At 50.1% G+C, this 15,513-nt stretch overlaps 3 protein-coding genes across 4 annotated transcripts in view; 1 reads left to right on the top strand and 2 right to left on the bottom strand.

Annotated features, from left to right (window-relative positions):
- LOC103379693 (muscarinic acetylcholine receptor M4) overlaps positions 1-1,631 on the top strand; it is a 3,062-nt gene extending 1,431 nt beyond the window's left edge. Inside the window, 2 exon segments of the mRNA XM_025056028.1 lie at positions 1-649; positions 710-1,631. The exon segment at positions 1-649 is cut by the window's left edge and continues 1 nt beyond it. Coding sequence (XP_024911796.1) covers positions 1-649; positions 710-1,064 — 1,004 coding nt within the window. The 3' untranslated portion in view covers positions 1,065-1,631.
- Positions 1,632-1,656: 25 nt separating this feature from the next.
- mdkb (midkine b) lies at positions 1,657-4,887 on the bottom strand. Of its 2 annotated transcripts, none has more exons than XM_008311320.3 (5): positions 4,767-4,887; positions 3,434-3,519; positions 2,650-2,820; positions 2,100-2,258; positions 1,657-1,805 (listed from the first exon to the last, which is right to left on the bottom strand). In XM_008311320.3, exons 2-5 carry the CDS (start codon positions 3,516-3,518, stop codon positions 1,786-1,788), a joined length of 435 nt encoding a protein of 144 aa, XP_008309542.1. In that variant the 5' UTR covers position 3,519; positions 4,767-4,887; the 3' UTR covers positions 1,657-1,785. The 2 variants fall into 2 exon arrangements, with proteins under 2 accessions (XP_008309542.1, XP_008309543.1); XM_008311321.2 differs by lacking the exon at positions 4,767-4,887 and adding an exon at positions 3,726-3,873.
- A 222-nt stretch (positions 4,888-5,109) lies between these two features.
- The window catches only part of LOC103379769 (diacylglycerol kinase zeta), a 15,463-nt gene continuing 5,059 nt past the window's right edge, over positions 5,110-15,513 (bottom strand). The window contains exons 3-35 of the mRNA XM_017032840.2: positions 14,589-15,487; positions 14,197-14,305; positions 13,497-13,592; positions 13,337-13,414; positions 13,199-13,255; positions 12,933-13,001; positions 12,739-12,810; positions 12,278-12,394; positions 12,127-12,201; positions 11,944-12,039; positions 11,767-11,849; positions 11,180-11,254; positions 10,955-11,057; positions 10,529-10,669; positions 10,377-10,455; positions 10,188-10,243; positions 10,031-10,093; positions 9,686-9,759; positions 9,476-9,587; positions 9,174-9,373; positions 8,596-8,696; positions 8,419-8,510; positions 8,246-8,312; positions 8,126-8,166; positions 7,910-8,049; positions 7,607-7,696; positions 7,294-7,353; positions 7,163-7,197; positions 6,848-6,891; positions 6,644-6,764; positions 6,525-6,561; positions 6,345-6,444; positions 5,110-5,516 (exon numbers count right to left, since the gene is read on the bottom strand). Coding sequence (XP_016888329.1) covers positions 5,406-5,516; positions 6,345-6,444; positions 6,525-6,561; positions 6,644-6,764; positions 6,848-6,891; positions 7,163-7,197; positions 7,294-7,353; positions 7,607-7,696; positions 7,910-8,049; positions 8,126-8,166; positions 8,246-8,312; positions 8,419-8,510; positions 8,596-8,696; positions 9,174-9,373; positions 9,476-9,587; positions 9,686-9,759; positions 10,031-10,093; positions 10,188-10,243; positions 10,377-10,455; positions 10,529-10,669; positions 10,955-11,057; positions 11,180-11,254; positions 11,767-11,849; positions 11,944-12,039; positions 12,127-12,201; positions 12,278-12,394; positions 12,739-12,810; positions 12,933-13,001; positions 13,199-13,255; positions 13,337-13,414; positions 13,497-13,592; positions 14,197-14,305; positions 14,589-15,487 — 3,693 coding nt within the window. The 3' untranslated portion in view covers positions 5,110-5,405. The remainder of the gene's footprint in view (positions 5,517-6,344; positions 6,445-6,524; positions 6,562-6,643; positions 6,765-6,847; positions 6,892-7,162; positions 7,198-7,293; positions 7,354-7,606; positions 7,697-7,909; positions 8,050-8,125; positions 8,167-8,245; positions 8,313-8,418; positions 8,511-8,595; positions 8,697-9,173; positions 9,374-9,475; positions 9,588-9,685; positions 9,760-10,030; positions 10,094-10,187; positions 10,244-10,376; positions 10,456-10,528; positions 10,670-10,954; positions 11,058-11,179; positions 11,255-11,766; positions 11,850-11,943; positions 12,040-12,126; positions 12,202-12,277; positions 12,395-12,738; positions 12,811-12,932; positions 13,002-13,198; positions 13,256-13,336; positions 13,415-13,496; positions 13,593-14,196; positions 14,306-14,588; positions 15,488-15,513) is intronic.

Below are 15,513 nucleotides of genomic sequence, written 5' to 3'. Positions count from 1 at the left end.
TGCTGAGCCTGGCTGTGGCTGACCTGATCACTGGACTGCTCTCCATGAACCTGTACTCGCTGTACCTGCTGCATGGACGCTGGCCACTTGGGGCAGTGCTCTGTGACATATGGCTCGTGCTGGACTACACGGTGTCCAGCGCCTCCGTCATGAACTTGCTGATTATCAGTTTGGATCGATACTTCTGCGTCACCCGGCCGCTCAGTTACCCGATACGAAGGACGGGCAGGATGGCCGTTCTGATGATCGGCGCCGCCTGGCTGCTGTCCTTTGTCCTCTGGGCCCCGGCCATTCTGTGCTGGCAGAGGGACGGGGAGACACGAGTCGTCCCTGAAGGCAAGTGTTACACTCACTTGTTGGCCAGTCCTGCCGTCACCTTAGGGACCACACTGCCCTCTTTCTACATACCAGCGTTTGTCATGGTCGTCATCTACAGCTGTCTGTCCGCTAACAGCTTCAGCCGACTAAGTGCCCATCAGTCAGAGCAGGGAACCCTCAGGACATCCAGTCCATCCATCAAGGACTTCCTGATGAAACGCTGGAGCTGGGTGACCAGTGACACTAGCTCTGACCAGTCTTTGAACCAGTCTGAGTCCAGCCCTCCAAAGACCAGAACGTACCTGAGGGCATCCAGAAGTGTTGGAGATGAGTCCGAGCTGCCGGACGTCCACCCGTCTCCTCTGCAGGTCACTAGAGGTGAAGACTGGAGGACACAGAATTCTTTGTCCACGCTCCACAGGTCGGCCTCCGTGGCCTTCTCCTCCTGTCCGGCTGTCAAATCCCAGGAGACAAGGCGGCGTCGAGTGATGGCGAGGGAGCGAAGGGTCACAAGGACCATCCTGGCCATCCTGCTGGCTTTCATCCTCACCTGGACGCCCTACAACGTCATGGCCGTCGTTGCCGCCTTCTGTCACGTCTGCATCCCAAACGGCCTGTGGGTCACGGGGAACTGGCTCTGCTACCTCAACAGCGCCATCAACCCTGGCTGCTACGCTCTGTGCAACGCCACCTTCAGGAAAACATTCTGCAGCCTGCTGCGCTGCCGTGGCCAGAAGCTGCGATGACACTGGTCAAAGTTACAGGAGGTCTGGACAGTGTCCTGTCCTGCTGGACTACTCACTTCTGTTTGTGTCTTGCGTTGTCTTCTGTCTCTGTCCATCTGGTGTCCTGTGTCTGTCCTACCTCAGGTGTTTTGTCTCTTTACAGTGTTGCAGTTGTGTCTTTGTGTCTTTACCCTTTTAGTGACTTTGTGCTGAGAGTGGGTCACATGACACCACCTGAGAGTGGGTCACATGACACCATGACACCAGTCAGGACTCAGATCCTCAGATTATTTATTACCATAAAAATAAACAGATTACAGTTTAACCCGGAGGATTGACAGGTTGATTTTGTTCATGTCTCATGTACAAGTGTCTGTTCCACAGTCTACAGTTTAAGTACTTCTCCATCACAGTACTCTGAGTACTGCACCATCACAGTACACTGAGTACTGCTCCATCACAGTACTCTGAGTACTTCAACTATGAAACTAAAGCAGTGTGTGATTCCAGCTACAGACGAATCTTCAGTTGTTAGGAACTAACTACCAGCTACAGCTACGTTTAATCCAAACTAATGAAACCTCCCATCAAATGGAGTAGCTCTATCTAGAAAGTGGGCGGAGCCAGAGTGAAGGGCGTTGGTCTGTGGAGGAGGAGTCTCTCGGTTGTTGTCTTGGATGAAGCAGGAAACGGGACAAACGTCCTTCTGTCCTCAGCTTGTCCTTCTGTCTTCGATCAGACCTTAGCTGGACTTCTTATCTCCTGGAGGTGAAACAAACCTGTGTCACATGATCACTGTCATCACTGAGGTCAGAGGTCATTGGTTATGATGTTTTCAGTGAGTATCAGGCCACAGCTGGATGGTCCAACATCTCAGCAGGGACTGAAGGTCTGTCCTCAGTCAGTGTCGCCGTCTCCATGATGACCACGATCAATAAATGAATAAAACTGTTCTGAACATGAAGGTCATGAACTAATTACATTGTTGATCCCCCTCCCCTCCCCCCTTTTACAGTAAGAGGAACCAGTTCTCTCCCTGGTGTCCTGGTGTCTCACCTCTGGTCCTCTTGACTTTCGGAGAGCAGGGTTTGGTCACTTTGACTGTAGCCTGACACTCGGCGTTGAACAGTGCTTTCTTCAGTGTCCCTGAACGACTCCTGGTGTTGGTGGTAGAGTCACATGGTCCCCAGGCTCCAAACTTGTACTTACAGTCACCTGGTACACAGACAGAGGAACCAGGATGTGACAAAGCACACACTGTACAGAGAAACTACTGCAATACTGTGGTGTTTTACTTCATCCACAGTACTGTTCAACAGTTGAAGTGCTTTTTGATTTGAACAAGACTCTTCACCTGCATTTGACCAGCAGGTGGCACCACTACCTACATGCCCTCCGATGACTGATGTAACTCTTCAGCTTAACATCACACACAAGTTGTTACTGTGATTCTGTTCTTCTCTAACCCATGAGTCTGAATCTACGTCAGTAACACAGCCTGACCACACGGTGGCAGCAGTAGATCGTCAGCTGTTGAGCTCAACGGACCTGAGTCCGGCATCACCTACAGGTCATTTCTTTTCTCTACAGAGTCACAGTTTCTTACTGATCTCCTTCCTCCAGTTGCAGGGGATTCTGCAGCTGATCCTGGTGGTCTGGTCCTTACAGGTGGCGTCTCGCAGTCCTTCTCCACAGTCTCCGTGACCAGGAACACACTTCCCGTATCGAGTCTCTGCAGCAGAGCATTCTGAGGCCTGTCCACTTTTCTCATGTTTACCTGCAGAAACAGAAGGTCAGACAGAGTTCAGCGTTCAGACCCACAGTCCTGCTTCTCTTCAGGGTGGACCACGGCGGTGATCAATGACGTAAGAAGAAGACACTGTCGTTCAGAATATTTTTTTCAGATCAAGGAGAACTTTTCAGTTCCTGTCATAGACAGGACTAATGTAGTTCCAATCAATGAATGTGGTCCAGGGTTAGAGAAGCGACGGTAGAAATATCTGGACTGAGAAGGAAGTTTAAAAATACCTTTGTGTTGAATTTGTTCAGAAAATATATTTCACACTGATGTCAAAGGTCATGACCTCACAGCTGACTCCTTCTTCCTAACTCAACAGGTCGACCTTCACACATCTAGTGCAGCCAGTCGACCAGATAAAACCAGAGTCAGAGGTAAAGTCTCTGCAGACGTGAGCTTCAACCTTCACTTCCTGTTTCCTTTAATCTGACAAACAAGGTTCAAGTGAGAGCAGAGGCCCAACAGTGTCACTGGTCTGGACTGAGTCTGACTGGGTTTTTGGTGTTGGCTAATGTCTGATGCACTCCACTCTGCCTCACACACACACACACACACACACACCTTCTGTAGCCTTGCAGCACATGACAGGTACCTTTATGGTTCTTTGCCCTTCTGTTGGCAGTGCTGAGCGTCACCACTAGGAGGAGCAGTAGGGCCACAGAGAACAAACGTTGCATCCTGGGGAGAAACAGAAACAGGGTGGTGTTTGTCAGGAGCAGTAAATATGAAGAGTGTTTGTAGCAGCACTGTTCTCCGACAGGGAATTCTGGACCCAGTTTTTAACTGTATTTATGGGTCAGAACCACAGAGTGACCTTTGACAAAACCATCATGTCCTCATTTAGACCAGTCCAACATGAAGACGCAGATGTTGTGACTACAGACCTATCCTGATAATCCGACTGTTGATAATCCGACTGTTGATAATCTGGCTGTTGATAATCCGGCTGTTGATAAAAGCCTTGCTCCTCTTTCACATGTCAGATGGCAGAGTAAATCCTCTTCTTCTCGCTCCTCCTGTGGCTCTTCATGAGAAAAGAAGCCACTCTCAGCAAGTCCCCCAGCCCACTCTTCATCAATGAAGACCAGGGGGGAGGAGGAGAAGTGGGGGAGGTGAGGGGGCCAACAGCGTCTGAAAGAACTCTTTAGATTTCCCCACTCAAAAGAGTCTTGATTCACTGGATGAAGACAAAGACTCCTGCAGCCCAGGCCAAACACAGATTCCACACCGCATCTGAGGAGCTCACCCTCCTCCTCCTCCTCCTCTTCTCCGTTCCCCCCCCCCCCCGCTTGTTTCTGCATGCCCCTCAATAGCAGCGAATTTGCATAAGAAAAAATTAAAACGCAGCGTGAAGGGACGCTCCTCCTCCTCCTTCATCGTTCTTCTCCTCCTGCTCCACCTCCTTGTGAAGAGTTCACTCCTCACTTCCGAGGCCAAACAAACAACAAACTTTCCTGTTTTTACTAATTTCTTATAGAACGTCTTCTGCAGAGAGATACAGAAACTTCAGTTCTGGTTCTCAGTGAATACTCTCTGTACTGGCTGTGTCCAAAGTGTGGCCCCGGGACAGGGACATGTTTTATTTGGACATGTCATCCTTCTTACATCCTATCATCTCAAGCCTGTCACGAAGGAAGAAAACACCTTTGATATAGGAGGAGGTTTTTAGCTGCTCTAAACAAATCGGTTCTAGAGTTTTGGTTTAAGCACTCAGTTAACTCTCAGCTACTTCCCCGCTAACTTGTAACTGTTACTGCTGTAACTGTTAAATATGTGTGCGTGTGCGCATACGTGTGGCTCAGAGCTCTGTCTCTAAAACTTCTGTGATTGAAGTCTGTTAGCGATTAAATTAGCATCTTTGATCTAAACTCTGACTCTGAGCTCCTTCAGTATTTCTGCATCAAAAATCAAAAACAGAGACTTACTTTGTGGAGCAGTGAATCAAACGGAGGAGTCGTCTCCTTCTGTCGCTGCCTCTGCTCCTCCTCTCCTCTCCCTCTCTCTCTCTCTCTCTCTCGCTCGCTCTCCCTCACACACACTTGTTTTGTTACCCTGATGATGTCATCATGAAGCTGTTTTCACTGGGTTTTTAATCTGGTGAACAAACACAATGGAAACTGTTCAACACTAGACCTGGACCTGAGAGTGTGTGTGTGTGTGTGTGTGTGTGTGTAGAGACATGATCCAGACACTGTCATCAGTTTTTATTGATCACTTATTGATACAGATACAGTCACTGCTGTGGCAGAACCTAAAACACCACACACACACTCACCCACACACACACACACTCACACACACGTCTCCAGCCAGTTTTTTTTTCTACAAACCAGACTATAAATAGTTGTGTAAATATTTCGGAGGTTTTCTGAGGAGACAGTGGACCAGTCCTGAGACCCCAGTGTCTCTGTGGACATGAGTAGGATCAGGACAGTGTCCTCAGAGACAGTCCAGGCTCATAGGTGTCCACTCAGGGGGGTGCAGAAGGTGGCGGGGGGTGAGATAAGGTAGACCCAGGTCAAAGGAGGACAAGTGGTGTTGAGGACAGAGGGACAGTGAGAAGGTCAAACTGCTGTCTCCTTGTCTTCACTCTGGATCATCTGCTGATGTGGGTCCAGATACTGGCTCAGTTCCAGGTCCTCTCCTCTCTCCGCACGCTCCTTAGGTGTCTCCCCCTGGGACCAGGACAGAGACAGAAAGTCAGAGGACGCTTATTTTGTCCCACAACCAATATTCTCAACCTCCTCTTCATCTGATCGTCATCATCATCATCATCATCTCTCTCTCTCTTTGCTCTCCGTCTCCCTCACCCCCCCTCACCCTCATTCTCTCTCTTTCACACACAGAGCAGCAGAGTAACAACAGTGGTTCTGAGCTGCTTCCTGTCAGCTCCACTTCACCATGGCAGCACAGACTGCAGTTCTTTGTGTGGAGGACGGGTCCCTGCAGTGCTTCGTCCCTCACTGACACACTGCATTAATCACTGCACAGAAGTGGGTCAGGGGCTGCAGCCCGGGGGGAGACGGGCTCCGGCTGGTGGTCGTCAGCAGGACTGACAGATACGCACAAAGACGCTTCATGGGACAGGAAATGAACACCACCAACTCCATCAGCTCCACCACCGTCTCACACACACACACACACTGTGAGGTGGGGGCAGAAGCCGGAGTTTCTGCTATGACTCTTTTATAAAAGTCTTGACTTCATCTTTTTTTTTTTCACCTTTTTTTCATCTTTTTTTTCATCTTCTGTTTTTTTCAACTTTTGTTTTTTATCTTCTGTTTCTTTTTCACCTTTTGTTTTTCATCTTCTGTTTTTTTTCACCTTTTTTCATCTGTTTTTTTCACCTTTTGTTTTTGTATCTTCTGTTTTTTTCAACTTTTGTTTTTTTTTTTCCATCTTGTGTTTTTCTGCCATGTCAGTTCTGTGGAGTTAGCCTCTTAGCTTCAGCTGTGATAACTTTTAGCCCCTGACCTGATCCTGACAGTGGACTTCATTATTACCTGCAGATCTGTCTTTGTGAGCGACGCTCCGGCCTCCACCAGGAGGTGACAAATGCCTTTCTGACAGCAGGTGGCAGCCTTGTGCAGCGCCGTCTCGCCACTGAAAAGTTAAGCAGCAGAAATCAGTTTCTGTTCCTGCAGAACTAAGTGACTGGACGGTGAGGCAGGAAGTGGACTCACGTCTCTTCTTCTGCTATGTCCAGGTGTGACGTCGGAACTGGACGGAGAAAGGCGGACGAGATTAGTACCTGGAACTAAGTTCCTCTGGTGAAGTACTGTTTACGCTGTGCTTTATTTACCGTTGTCTACGAGGAACTTAACGATCTCTTCACTGTCCAGCTCAACGGCGTGATGCACCAGCGTACGACCACCACCATCCTGCAGAAGGAGGTCTGCCCCCTGCTGGTGGAGCCTCATCAGCTGCACAGTAAAACAGAGGGCGGCATGAGGGACTGATGTCAGAGCAGAGCTGCAGCAGAACACACACACACACACACACTTACTGTTTGAAGGTCGTTGGTGTGGACGCAGGTCAGTAACTGTGTTTCTGTGAAACAACAAGGTGAGAAATGAGGAACTGTTGACTGGAACTCACTGTTCATGTAGTACCAGGAACTGAGAGAGTCCACCGTACTGGACAAAGTTCTTAATTCACTGCTGCCTCCTGTTGTTCAATTATAAATTGTTTATTTGAGTTCATTTCAGTTCTCCAAACTAACCACAAGAGGCAGCAGTGGTCCTGCGTGTCGGAGAACTGACATCCAAGGTTTCGACATCATTTCATCCAATTGTTTGTGTGAAGGTGAGTCGCTCCTTACCTTTGTCGGGGTCATGTGACGCAGCAGAGGTCGGGCTGAAGGACATGAGGAGAGGCATAAGGTCAGATGTTCCACACACACACACACCCACACACCCACACACACAGACAGAATGGAGGACGGTGTCGTACCTACTGACGTGAGTGAAATGAGCGAGGCTGGTGTTGGAGCGTTGGATCTTCGCTCCTCGCCTTCAGGTCAGACAGACGGACAGAAAACATGTCAACATGTGATGAGACACCAGAAGACAAGAGGACACAGAGAGGATGGAGTCTGTCCCCAAGTGATAGTGGACAGAGGTCTTAAGGTGTTCCTTTCATTGATAAAGTACAATGTAATGGAACACTGCCTTGTGTGGTGAAAACGTGTAACTGCGGCACAGTAAACGTTGAACTTCAACTTCTGAAGAAAACGCTCAGAGGCAGCTGCAGGTAGTGTACCTACCTGCAGAGGGCGCTTTTACTGGAACTCTGTGACAGTGCATTGGCCACGGAACTGTCGCTGGAAATTCTCCTCCTCTGGAACTCCTTGACCCTGGAATGAAAAGTCCAGGTGTGTTCTGCTGGTCGTTAACAGTTCTTTAACACCAGAACCAACGGAGACTTTAAATGTCCTCAACTACAACACTGCCACCCACTGACCAAAGGAAATTTTACAAACACAAAGCAGTTAATGCTCCAACAAGTTTATATAACCTTAAACTACAATCCCAACACCTCTGACCAGCAGGAGGCGCTCCACTGCTACCTGGTTTGACGGGACAACTCCTCTGAGTCCACGAGGTCAGGCATCTCAGGAGAGAAGACGGATGTCTCTTTGTCCAGCAGCTCTGGGTCCAGGATGTAGAGTTCCTCCTGAGAGATTTCCGTCACGTAGTTCAGATGCTCCTGGAGAACAAGAGAAGGAGAACCTGAGGTTCTGTGTTTCCCCACAATCTTTCTCTTTTAGAAATTTCTGCCGTACTTGAGCTCGGTCGATCCTGTAGAACCGGTCTGCAGTCGTACCTGTAAAAGAAAAACGGTACCGGTGAGGTTCTGTTTGATCTGTGCTGTGATCAGCTGATCTGGACCCACGTGGACTCACTGTCGAGGAAACACCACCTCCTGGACAGTGAAGACAGGGTCAGGGTCTTGGACATCGTGTCACTGCTCTGAAGAAGACATAAGAGAGACAGGAAGGGTTGGAGTGAGAGATTCAACCGGACACAGAACCTGGGACACATGTAGGGACAGGGTTAGAGTTTCTCTGGCCCATACCTGGTCCTGGTCATCCTGCAGACCATCGATGAGCAGGCGGCAGGTTTCCAGGTCACTGTCTCCGGGGACGATGATGACGCCGAGCGGTGTTGCTGCAAAGACACAGACGGACACAGGGTGAGAGAGACGGTCTCAGTTGGACAAGTGTTGACCTCACCGCTGGACCGGGTCACTCACAGGCCCGCTTCAGCTGCTCTTTGTCGTAGTGCAGCGACTCGTAGGCCGCCATGGTGATCCTGTTCACTCTGATGTGGAGTCGGTCTGGGACGGACTGTTGACTGGAGACACACACACAGAGTACAAGCACTTTGTCTCACTGTTAAACAACATCATTATCCAGCTGTTACAACAACTGCTCTGTCTCTCTGTCTGACTCCTCTGTTTGACTCCTCTGTCTGACTCCTCTGTCTGCCTCCTCTGTCTGACTCCTCTGCTTAACTCCTCTGTCTGACCCCTCTGTCTGACTCCTCTCTCTTACTCCTCTCGCTGACTCCTCTGTCTGACTCCTCTGCTTAACTCCTCTGTCTGACCCCTCTGTCTGACTCCTCTGTTTGACTCTTCAGATGTTGGAGTGAAGAATTAAGAACCAGTTCTTATCAACAGTGACAGTCTGGACCAGAATCAGTTCACAGCCTGTTTCTCTCTGGTCCTGATGGCGGCCATGTTTTTACTGAGCCTGCTTCTGTAAACCCTATGTCGTCTACGGTATCTCTTCTACGACTGCAGCTTCAAGGTCAGCTCTGATTGGCTCTCACTCGTTGAGGTGGGGTATGTTAATCCTCCTCTTGGTTTTCTGGACCATGTTGGCCTGGTTCCTCAGACTGATGTGGATTATGGACGGGGCCAGTTTGCAGGGTTCTCCATCCACCTGCATGGGGATGGACTTGAAGGTGGTGAGGGTCACTTCTTTACACTGGACAAGACGCTCTCCGTGACCTCCGACCTGTAGTGTAGCCTGGCACCACAGAGACACAGCTGAAGTCTGGCCTGCAGTGGTCTACTTAACTAGATACACAGAGCGACCCCTGCTGGTCTTATAGTGGAAAGTGCAGCTCACCAGTGACGTCATGGTGAAACCGATGACCTCGATGAACCCATCGTCGAGACGCTGTGGTTCAAAGTCGTAGTGTTCACTAGGGTGACCCCAGGGGACGGTCCCTGCACAGTACCTGTATACACACACACACACACACACTTGGATAAGTCATCAGGACAAACATGGAAAAGTCCAGCCAGGGTGAAGTTTGTCTCCCTCTGCTGTCCATACCTGGGAATATTGAGGAAGAGCAGACACTGCAGCTTCAGATCCTGGACTTTGGTGGTCAGGTCTGTGCCGTCACACTGAGGACAGAGAACATCAGCTGACTGGGACACACGGTGAGGATCATCTGATCTCCATCTCATCTCTACTTCACAGCTGGTCTGACCTCTGACCCCTGCTGGACCTCACCCTCCCTCCCTCCCTGCCTCCCTTCCTGCAGATGTTCCTTTGGACCGTGAAGTCTATGACGACTTGGGTTCTCACTGGTCTAAAGTCCTGATAATTCTACATTTTATTTCCAGGTCGTCTGGAGGACGTGGGGACATGAGGACATGTTCTGTGTCCACTCACCACCACTCTGATGTGCTTGGCCAGGTCCTTCGACGTCCGGCTTAAGAAATCTGAGAAGGCCGTCTGTTAGAAAACACAAACACAAAGGACATGGATGTGAGGTGACCCAAGTGTGTGTGTGTGTGTGTGTGTGTGTGTGTGTGTGTGCGGTACCCACCCCTGCGTAGAACATCTTGTTCCTGAAGCGACTGTTGAACTTTTCTGGGTTTGCCTCTAAAAGAGAAAAACTGTAAATATTCATGGAACTAAAACTACAGACGTTGGTGTTTGTTCACTTCCCACCTGACTGGTGTGTGTGTGTGTATGTGTGTATGTGTGTGTGTGTGTGTGGGTGTGGGTGTCTCACCTCTGGATTCATGGAAGCCTAGTGTGACGTGAGCATCGAAGCCCAGGCTGAAGTAATTGTTAAAGACGTCAATGGGAAGCTGAGGAAGATCAGGAAGGTGAGAGAGGTGTGTGTCTGTGTGTGTGTCTGTGTGTGTGTCTGTTCAAACCAACTTTGTCTGTCTGATGCTCGTCCATGTCCTCAGGTCTGGCCTCAGGGTTGGCCTCCACGTTCAGGTTCCATCGGTCCAGCTGGACGATGGTTCCGTCCTCCACGTGTGAGAGGATCTTTGTGATTGGTTCGTCAGTGTAACCCTGAGACAGAAGGAGGGCTGTGAACCAACCATCAGTCCTATCTCGGCAGGACACACCCCTGAGTACCTGACCGATGCAGACCCAGTCCCACCATACCATCGGAGTCATACCTCACGTAACTATGAACCAGGTGAACCAGGTGACCGTGTCCAACTCTTTCACATTTGACAGTAACAGTGTGAGAAATCCTTAAATGAATGTGTCCTACTGTCCAACAGTGAGACAGAACTCATGGACCGGTACCTGCCCAGTCAGACTGTCCCTTTGCCCCCAGTTCAGACTTACCCCGCCCCAGTTCAGAGTCCTCGCTAAGTCATTGCCAGTCCCTAGAGGGAGGATGGCCACAGGAGGCTGAGGGTGGAACTTCAACTGGTCCAACACTGACATGCTGTGGAGCAGCATTTGGACAGAAACCTTCTAGTGGAGGCCTTAGTTCACAAGGGACGAGTGGGAGGGGGGGGGGGGGGGGGGGGGGGTGTTTTAGAAATACATTTTTGTTTTAAAGTAAACTTTGAAGAACTCACAGTCCCGTCACCTCCACAGGCCAGGATCCTCAGGTTGGGCACTTTGATGTAAAGCTCTAGTCTATATTTAAACCAACCAGAGACAGGTGGACAGACAGGCAGAAGGACAGACAGAGAGACAGGTTGACTTGAAGAATTGATTTGTTGTTTCTTGTCCACTGGTAGAACTGATGCTCTGAATGATATTATTTTCTAGCCTAGCTTTTAGTTGCAGTACCTCTGATGGCCACTAACATGATATTTTTATAATCTTATTTTGTTTCTTTTTTTCATTTATTTCTACTTTTCCTGTAATTTTATGCTCCATTCAAAAAGAATGATTTTCAATTTAAATTGTAATATCAAGGTTAAACCATGGGTGATTCCAGAGTCCAGGTACAGAACCATCAACAGAACCATGTGTTTACTGAGTGTCTTATTTGGTTTTCACTGATTTTCTGTCTTTTTCCTTCACAGCAGTTGAACAAGGGAAATAAAAAAGCCCTCTGCTGCCCCCTTATGGGTCATGGTGGCATTGCATGTGGACAGAGGTGATACAGAGAGAACAGACGTGTCCCAGGGTTCTGGTCTTACCCCTCTCTGGGTCCGCCCTTGGTCAGGTCAAACACCTGTCGAGGGTTCAGGTACCACATGAAGGACTGGAGGATCTTTGTTCCCTGGGAGGAATCACACACACACACAGGCTGGGTTTATCTCCTGAGGATGGAGACTGTTGCACTGGTACACAGTGACTCCATGTGACATCATCACCTGGTTCCCTCCGCTCCTGGGGTTGACGAAGACCAGGACAGGCTTCATCAGCTGAGACGGAACCGACTTCACCAGGAAGGCCTTCCAACGGCCGTCCTGACGTGAGACACACGACAGACTGGTGAGGAGGTGTGACCTGGTCACAGACGATGATGTCATGGTGGGGGCGGAGTCAGTTCTCACCTCAGAGCTCTTCCTGCTCGACTTGTTGGATTTCACTGACGTTCTCTTCTTCCTTTTACTGGACTTTAGAGACGGCTGCAGCAGGAAACACACACACACACACACGTTAGTGTATGTGTGTGTGAGTGTGGGTGTGAGTGTGAGTGTGTACCTGTGGACGGCGGACTCTGATGATCCAGGTTGGAGGGATGATAACTGCCGCGTGAGCTCCCAGAGAACAAGACTCCTCGATCTGCTGCAGCATGAAGCAGGTCACCTTGTTATGGTACTGAGAGGGAGGACAGAGGAGGACGATAAAAAGACAATAAGACAATATAAATTCTCTAACCTCCACCTTCATCCTGACTTGTACCTCCATGCTGACCACCATCTTCATCCTCATCCAAGCTTCAACATCTAACCCAACCTCCAACTTCATGTCACATCACTCCTGTCCTCCATCGTAACTCTTACCTTCCCAGGACCACACCTCCACCTCCACCTCCACCTCCTCCCTGATGTAGCCTTTACCTTAACTCTCAGCTTCAGCCTAAACATCACCACCATCTTGAGCATCAGCTTCTGCTAGACCTCCACCCCCACCTCCACCCTGAGTGTGGGAGAGAGCCTCACCGCCTGTTTGCACCAGGAGCAGCTGATGGCCACGATCTCTTTGTTGTGGAAGGAAAACTTCTGTTGAAACCCCTGTAGGAGAGAAAAGAGGAGAGCACCTCAGCTCCAGAACCATCTCAGCTCCAGAACCACCTCAGCTCCAGAACCACCTCAGCTCCAGAAGAGCATCAGCTGTTGGAGCTTTAGAGTCTCACCTTCCCACACTGTCGACACTTCCCCGTCTGTCTCCGCCTGTGAACCCAGTGATGTCTCACCACCGCAGCCTGAAACACAAGAACATCTGAATGGAGACTCAGAGGTTGAGGAAGACAGGAGGACAGGAGGACAGAACAGGGAGAGGCTTCCAGCAGGTTTGAATCTACACTGACTTGTCTGGTTCTTCTGCTCCATCAGGTACTATCGGTACCTGATGGACGATCTTTTGACATTTTTACGTTGACTACAGTCACGGATCACAAACCTCTCGGACGGCCCGACATCCAGGTTCCCTGAAGGACGGCTTACACCTGAAGTTGATCTGATGACAGAGAGAAGGTTGTGTGAGAGGAGACCAGGTTCTCAGATCAGCTGTGATAACCCTCCTGTGATGGTTCTCCACCTGGTTCAGCTGCTCCATGCACATGGTGTGGACTGAAATCTTACATCCAGCGCACTTCTTCCTGGAGATGGACTTTTGCTGCTCACAGCAGGAGAACACGGAGTGTGAGGAAAACAGCAGCAGTTTTCTTGAACCTTCCTGTGTTGATGCTCTGACTCACCAGGGACCGGGCCATGCAGTACTGTTCTCCAACGTAACAGAAGTCTCCAGAACCACTGGTCTCAAACCAGATGTGGTCTCCGAACTGGGCATTTTCCTACAACAGAGGTGGGCAGAGGAGATGTTTTTCCCTGAGGACTTGAGGACACAGAGACACCTGAAGGTAGGACATCTCCAGTCCATCACATGTCTCCTGGCTGAACACATTTTTTTACAAAACTTCACCTCTTCAAACTCTAGCTTTAGCTTCTTGTGGACCGGCGTTTATCTCATGGAGCTCACTTTGGCTAAACTGTTGTTGCTACATGGTTGTTAACATTTGTCTTTTCTTTGAAACGTTGTTTAACGCTTTCCTAACGTGAGGATTCGTCTGCTATCTCTTATCCGTTAGCCTTGTTGCTGTACAGTACAGTACAGTACAACACAGTACAGTACAGTACAACACAGTACAGTACAGTACAGTACAGTACAGTTTCCTAGCTCCTCGGCGGAGGTTCGACAGCGTTATCTGGCATTAAACAAACAGACAGAGTGAATTAAACAAACAGAGCTCGGCTTCACTGCTGCACAGTTCATTAAACCATATGGTTGGGGACAAACAAAGACAATGCTCTCCAGCAGGACCATGGAGTACCATGGAACACCACGGTCTAATTGGCTGCTTCAACAAACAAACAGTGAAAGATGAAAGATGAGTTCACCGTCCAGTCCACGCAGCTGCTGGGTTCCCGTGGCGACTGGCTCTGAGTGGATGTTGACCCACTGGGCTGACTGGTCACATGCTGCAGGCCGGACTTCGCTATAGCTTTTCTGAAAGTAGGAGAGAAGGTACAGGCAGTGAGGCGGCAGGTCTGTGTTTGACCCAGGTGTTTCTCACACCCCCACGTTCTGTTGTGGTTCAGAGCAGCTGCTGGTGACAACAACAGACTTCTGTCTGTTGGCACTGTTCAAAAGGTGATGACAAACTTTTACTGACTCAATCCTAACCTTCTGACCATCTCCTGACCTCCTCATCTGAACTTTTTTTTTTCAGTCTCACACAGAGAAAGATTTCAAATTCAAATACCAGCATGAGTACCACTGGACTACCTACAGCAGGAAGGCACTCCAGTTTTCCAGGTGGGAGTGGTAGTCCTGGGGCCCCAGTGCAGTGAGAGCCCTGGGGCCCCTGTGGACGGTGGCGTGGTTGACATAGTGGACCGAGGTCCGACGGTTGGGCAGTGGGAGGCCTCTTCCAGGCCACGGGCTCCCAGCTTTGGAGATGGTGGAGATCCTTCTCCTCTTCCTCTGGACGGAGGCACTGTAACGCCTGTAGGAGGCAGTATCTCCTAAGAACATCTGGGAGGAGTTCCTGCGGAGGCAGCGAGGCGCCCGGATCAGTCGGCGGGGCGTGGATGAGAGCGGGGTCGTCCTTTCAAGGGCTGTGGACGAGGAGGTCGAAGATGAAGATGGATGTTGATCTGTGCAGCTGGAAACTTCTCCTTCCTCCTCCACTTGCTCATCCAGCTGCTCCGCCTCTGAAAGCTGACTGGAATCTGATTGGCTGTTGCTGTTGCTGCAGTAATCTCCATTGTCATCATCACCATCTGAATGGAGGCTAACTGGGTGTGAAGTCACTGTCTTGACATCGGACCCGCTCCTTATCTCCACCTGTTGCTCTCCTCTTGGTAGCCTCGCCTCCACCCTCTCCTCCTCCTCTTCCTCCTCAGTCATTTGGATCAGGCTGGCCAGTAACATGGACGGCCCCAGCAGGTGGGTGTCAATGGTCCGCAGCTTCCCAGTCCTCTTCCGACGCACAGCAAACCTGGGGTTTACGCTGGGCGTGGTTGTGCTGGAGCGTCTGCGAACTCGTCTCGACCATCCACTGTGTCTCCCTGTCTTTACAGAGGTCCTCCCACCAGGACATGACATTCCTGTCTGCAACTGGATGCTGGACCGGCGCCGCTGGGTCAGGGTGGAGGATGGAAGCCCCACACTGGACCGGCGGCGGGGCTTGCTTGTGGGGCGGGGCCACCCGG

This window comes from Cynoglossus semilaevis, chromosome 6 (genome assembly GCF_000523025.1).
Source record: "Cynoglossus semilaevis isolate Cse_v1.0 chromosome 6, Cse_v1.0, whole genome shotgun sequence".
Classification (NCBI taxonomy): Eukaryota; Metazoa; Chordata; class Actinopteri; order Pleuronectiformes; family Cynoglossidae; genus Cynoglossus; species Cynoglossus semilaevis.
The sequence above is the reverse complement of the archived record's forward strand: the minus strand, read 5'-3'. Positions and strand labels throughout refer to the sequence as shown.

Coding starts and splice junctions, on each gene's coding strand:
- mdkb (XM_008311320.3), bottom strand. CDS start 3,518: ATGCAACGTTTGTTCTCTGTGGCCCTACTGCTCCTCCTAGTGGTGACG. Junction 2,821..3,433: donor AAGGGCAAAGAACCATAAAG/GTACCTGTCATG, acceptor CTGTTTCTGCAG/GTAAACATGAGAAAAGTGGA. Junction 2,259..2,649: donor CAACTGGAGGAAGGAGATCA/GTAAGAAACTGT, acceptor TCTGTGTACCAG/GTGACTGTAAGTACAAGTTT.